The following is a 6,187-nucleotide window of genomic DNA, read 5'->3' on the forward strand; positions in this document are numbered from 1 at the left end:
CGCCCGACGGTGACCGAGAACGATCTCTCGACCACCTTTTCTCACAATCACGTTGTGTTCGGAGTGGAATCGGGTGGAGGAGCGGGTAGCCTATCGTTACCGAGAACACTCGGCAGTGACTGAGAACAAATCCCTCAACCACTCTGGTTTACGATACTCTGGTGAGTCGGCTTTTCGCGGCGCTGTCGAGAACGCTCGACGGTGACCGGGTATTGTCTCCCGACCGCGCTTGTGCCTTGAAAATGACAGGAGTAATTCTCGAGGATCGGTTTCGGAGTAAGGCTCGGAGAAGCGAAAAAGGAGACGAGTCCGTTAATCGCCTCTTTTATACTAACTGTCGCTCCCGCTCGTATTGTTCCGGAGTAATTCGGCGCTTTCCGCTAGTGAACAATACGAGCGGGGGTTGACGCGGTTCGGCTCGGTTCGCGCCTGTTCGCCGGTCTTCGGCGGAGCGGCGGTTTTCCGTGCGTTGCCTCGCGATGTTTCGCGGGTCACGGATCGCCGGTGGTACCTGTGAATTTATTTTTGGTTTCTTAAAAATAATGTGGGCGCACCGCGTCCTCCTCGCTGTTGCCCCTGATAGCGGGGTGCAGCGGCATCCGACGGAAGACCGATCGGGAACGATGCCTTTGCGGGTGCATCGTTACACAATTTTTTCCAATTTTTTTCAGAATCTGTGATGAAAATCCACACAAACGCTACAATATCTGATATTGAAACTGTTATCAAAATATCGTTAGTCAAAGCTAAAGAAAGGATACAAAAACGAGAACAACAACGAGAACAACAGCAACAACGAGAACAACAGCAACAATGAGAACAACAGCAGCAATGAAAACAACAGCAACAGCATCAGTATATATGGTAATAACAACAGCTGCACAATAGCTGTGATATAATGAATGTTTTTTAATCAATTAAGTTTTAAGTTTATACTAGTTTTTCCCGAAGTATTATTTTTGTTTCTATTTTAAATGTTCTTTTATGTTCACAAATTTTATCAGGAGACGCGGTAGGGTCTGCAGCCATGTTTACTTAATTTTTTTTGACGATTTTGAAGTACCGGAATGTACTTATTTAATTTCTTTATTTGATATTATCATATCTATGTAAGATAATAAATAATTTTATATTTTTATCTACATAATAATACATAACCTTTAAATTTATAATAAAATGTATGACTTTATTTTAACACATTTTTCTTCGTTTATACCTATATTTTTATAGATCGTCAAGTAAAAGATTAGACGCCATACGCGTTTGGTCCACTATTTTCCCTTAAATTCAAGATGCTAAAATAGAATGATATAGATGCACAATCTATCAGATTCTGTCTTAAACAGATCCAGAAAAATATGATAGACGTATAATGTCCAATCTCTTACTTGAGGATTTCTATCCACAATATCCCATTATTAGTATATTCATTGAATATTTAAAATGTTCTATAAAAATACACACAATTTTCTTTAAAAGTTTATAGAATATTCTATTAGACTATTGTATGAAATGATTAGAATATTTATAGAACATTCTGTAGAATATCTATAGGATGTTTAGAGAACGTGATATTTTGGCTACTCCTAATGTTCTATGAGAGATCTATAGAAGCCTCAAAGTATCATGTGAAAACGTTCTCTATGAATATTTAAACATTCTCAGATATTGTTCTATTAATATTCATAGAACATATTTGTGCTGTATGGGTATCCGCATATAAATATATGCATAAAGAAAATTATTCAATCACATTTCAAATGCATCTTTACAAAAGAAATGTGATTGAATAATTTTCTTTATGAATACGTTTATGCGTGCATAGCCGCATCTTACTTATACTGTGCCCTTCTTACACATCTTATACATGTGAATCATATCTATTATTTATATATTTTCAAAACATTATGTTAAATTATAAATAGATTTACAAGAATATATTAAACTACCCGGGCACGTCAAGTATCTGCTTTACTATGATCCCCTTCATCATTTTCATTACAGCCCGTTTCATGCGACTTAAGATTTGCATGAAATAAGAGAATAAGTATGTTAAAGTTTAGCTGCATATACTTTTAAATATATTAAATCATAACTGCACGCATGTTTGGATGCATTAAACATTTATTGCATGTAATTGTTGGGTAACTGCGCTAATAATGTATCCATTCTTCACAAATAATTTTTGAATAGATTTTTATTGAGTTTTCAAAGTATTTTTCGTAATGATATACTTGGCCAATTATGTTGATCTCATACTTATTTTTGAATAGCTAATTCTTGAATAAATATAAAGTCTTTTTTTATGTACTTGGCGTATCTTTTTTCACCTTTGTAAGGTATTTTTTATAGGATTTCACTTCTTTTTAGTAAAAATTAGATGTTGTTTCCTTTTATTTTTTTAAGCAGAGATCGATGTGTGTGTGTGTGTGTGTGCGCGTGCGCGTGTGCGTGTGTGTGTGCGTGCGTGCGTGCGTGCGTGCGTGTGTGTACATATATGTAAAATAAATACATTTTATTTTATTTGCTCTGCAAAGAATATGAATGCATTTTTAGCATTTCGCGGCCAATTGCATTTTTGTATTCTTAATTATTTATTAGTATCCATTGTGCATCCTTAGTACGTATCATGTTTGTGTAATGTCCATCAATTATACTTTCACCATGATGAAAAATTGCACTAATAATTTTATATTACATACATTTTGTATGTATTACATATAATACATACAAAAAAATGAATTCTTAAAGGAATGCATAAATGCTTTAATCAAAGAATATTTTATGCTTAAGATAGCGCCAAGAATAAACAATTTCCAATTAAAAATAAATTAGTCTTAAAATGAAATAAAAATTATATTCTTAGTTCAAAACAAATTTTATTTCAATAAAAAAATAAAGTTGCACTCGTTCATCATTACATATGCTTGTATTAGCATTATTTTTTCTTCAATGATACCTTTTGTCAACTTATTTCAAGCCCCCAGTATGCTTTCCAGTAACATCAAGATGACAGAAACTAATGCTGCAGTAAGTGACGATAGCTTTGTAAATGAAGTGCCACATTTATATAGAGCATGCCTCCTAATGTGCACAAGTACAAACTCTCAAGGAAAAGCTGAATCAAACTCTACTAATGTGATTCAAAGGCAAGTGAAATGCTGAGACCGTTCTACCAATATCTCCGTTAGCTATATTGCAAATAATGATGCAAACAGACGGTCAACCTCGTCATAATGGTAGAGAACGTTGGTTGCACACACAGGCGGATCCGCCGCGGCAGGTTCATTGCTCATCTCACCCATTTGACTGTGGATAGCAGATCCGCGAATCCGCCCGCGTGTATAGGCAACCGCCTGTTCGTCGCGTCGCAGTGACAAAATCGGCCGACTGTTCACGCATCCCCATTTGCAATATAACTGATAGAAACATTAGGACGAGCTGAATATTTCATCCATCCTTAAAGATTGAACCACATTTAGAGATATGTTCCACGAATGCAATAGTTCACTCACAAAATCATTGTCAAACATCATTCACTACACCCATGCACTTCCGACATCTTGATATTACTAAGGGGCCCTTATACATACTGTTGCCGCCTGCCGGCGAATTTTCAAATTTGTAATTCTAAATCCAAGAATAAGTAATTTCTAAATAATGCGATTGAGTTTGTTAGAACTATGTAATGATTTTAGAAACAAGAACACAATTTTAAGAATAAAATATACTTTGCACAAATCTATTTATTATTGACGCCAGTGAACATTTATAATTGAAGGGAACATTTTATACTTAAATGAAAGTAAATAGCATACAAGAATAAAAATACACGTGAATCAGCAATTCATTTTTTTCTGTGTACGTATTCAAATTAACAGATATCTTTGCCATAGGTATAGCTTTAATATTTAGATTTATAACTTTCTTATTACAAATTTTAAATATTAATAGTTTAAAGATAAGAATACCATTTGTTTTTATTATATCAGTTTTTTCAAATATAGAATTAGCACCACAATTAGCACATAATTTTTCTACATTAGTCCAACGTGAAAAATTATATTGCATTAGTTCTTCAAAAGTATATGATTTTTTTAAATTTTCTGGTAATCAAAGTAGTAATATATAATTTGTATAAATTTCTATTTTTTTATAATTGCATTTATTACATCGTAATAAATGTTACGTTTAACTGATATTCGATTATACTCTTTATATTAACTAAATTATTAATAAGATCTTTGATAAACTCACCAGCATCTTGCTAAATATTTTCAAGATATCGATCACCAGCCAATCTACGAACAGAGTTTATATTCAAAATTTCATTAGATACATAAGAGTCAATTAATTTTCTGAATGCATTTGTACGTTTAAGATAAAGTAATATCTTTCTGAGAATATAAGAATTGAATATACATTGAATTGAAGCATTAGCATAACACGATACATTATACTACGCAGGCCCCGTTTTCTCGCGAGTGCTTGCGTCGAGCATACCGCGAGTAGAGCAACGCAACCCCCAGGGGGCGAAAGCGTGTACTCACGCTAGAAACTCACCTCGACGAGGGATAAAAAGCCCGACAACGGCCCGACGCTCACGGCGCTTCCGAGAGTCTATTGTGTTGTAACCAGGGAAAGACGGTCAGGTTATTCTCAGCATGAGAGAGAGAGTGTATCCCAGCAGACAAGCTGCAGCAAGTACCGAGGCTCGCAGAGGTGCCATCCAGGCTGACCACCGCTTCACCCAAGGGACTACCACGGGCAGCGACGGGGAACTGGCGGCTGCACAGGCTGGATATATCCCCGAGGCGCCTTCGACTGACGTTACCGCCAGGAGTGACGCTCGACGATAGGGACAGCCGCCGACATCGGCCTACGTCACCGAGCTGCCTTTTTGCGCCGGAAGTGTTGTCACCCTTGCCGGATACTCCTCCCGGCCGAGGCACCATTCTACCGGCCACGCCGCCCACAGCATCGGCAGCGACGCAGACGTCTGAAGGAGAATGGATACCGACGAGGCCGCCGCAGGGATCATACTCACGGCACACGCTACCGGGCATACCGCCAGCGTGGAGAGAATACCTGCGGCCCTTGGTCCCGCCTGACTGCATCCTCGGGGACCAAAACAACGAGCAGAAGTCTTTTCGGTGGACGACCACGCGACCGTACCTAAGCTACCGAGAGCGCCGTAACCTGCGAAAAACGGCCTTTTTCAGGGCTACATAAACTTACTACAAACGGCCCTTTTCAGGCCCCCCTGTATATATATAACGTGTAAATATACTGTACATAGACTCGTACATCACTGTGTTATAACTGCAGCATCTCCGCTACTTCTGCTTCGTACCGTGCGCACGGAGAACAGTGGGTGCATCCAGAAGCATGACCGCTCACTGAGCGCTCAGTGAGCGCTCAGAAAATACCCCATATCTGTCTACTGGATGTAAACGCTCCCGAAGCTGCTCACCGTGAGCGGTCGCCAATTTTTGTGAGCGTAGTTTTCGATCGCTCACTCCGCTCACGTAACGTTCCGCTCAGTTAGATTTAAAATATCACTAGAAAAGTAACCAATTCTTACAGAATAAGTAAGTGTGCTGTGTACTGTCAGCTGTGTGTTGTGCTGTTGCTGATTTTTATCTTAATTGGTAAGTTAAATTTTTTTTTATTCCTTTATTGCAAATACTTAAAAATTTAACATAAAGTGGTTAGATTATATGTACGTGGTACATGTAAGTTTTATGAAATGTAATGTCTAACCTACAAAGTGTTAACTTTTAGGCCAGTATTTATAATTAGTTATTCTATTTGATGGTTTGAACATAGAAATAACATTTACTTAGGGCCTCAGCACAAAAATAGTTGCAAATGAATCATGAAACATAAGTCGTAGGTTAATCTACAACTACGTTTCAAGACTTACTTATGCCCATTTTCACCAATGTAGATTAACTTTGATCTCGGTTCAACTTACTCTTTGTCTTTTTCTAATCTTTAGAACTAGAAAAAGATGTAGGTTGAACCGAGATTAAAGTTAATCTACATTGGTGGAAATGGGCATTAAAGATTGTTTATGTGAAGTCTACAATAGGTGTGTGTGTGTGTGTGTGTGTGTGTGTGTGTGTGTGTGTGTGTGTGTGTGTGTGTGTGTGTGTGTGTGTGTGTGTGTGTGTGTGTGTGTGTG

General features: G+C 37.6%; 1 protein-coding gene across 1 annotated transcript in view; it reads left to right on the top strand.

The window, feature by feature from the left end:
* Window positions 1–3,165, top strand: part of LOC108730558 (uncharacterized protein DDB_G0287625) — a 20,273-nt gene extending 17,108 nt beyond the window's left edge. Inside the window, exons 7-8 of the mRNA XM_018460335.1 lie at window positions 741–864; window positions 2,981–3,165. Coding sequence (XP_018315837.1) covers window positions 741–864; window positions 2,981–3,165 — 309 coding nt within the window. The remainder of the gene's footprint in view (window positions 1–740; window positions 865–2,980) is intronic.
* The last annotated feature ends 3,022 nt before the right edge of the window (window positions 3,166–6,187 follow it).

This window comes from Mycetomoellerius zeteki, unplaced genomic scaffold (assembly GCF_001594055.1).
Source record: "Mycetomoellerius zeteki isolate Tzet28-1 unplaced genomic scaffold, Tzet1.0 scaffold931, whole genome shotgun sequence".
In the NCBI taxonomy this organism is placed as follows: Eukaryota; Metazoa; Arthropoda; class Insecta; order Hymenoptera; family Formicidae; genus Mycetomoellerius; species Mycetomoellerius zeteki.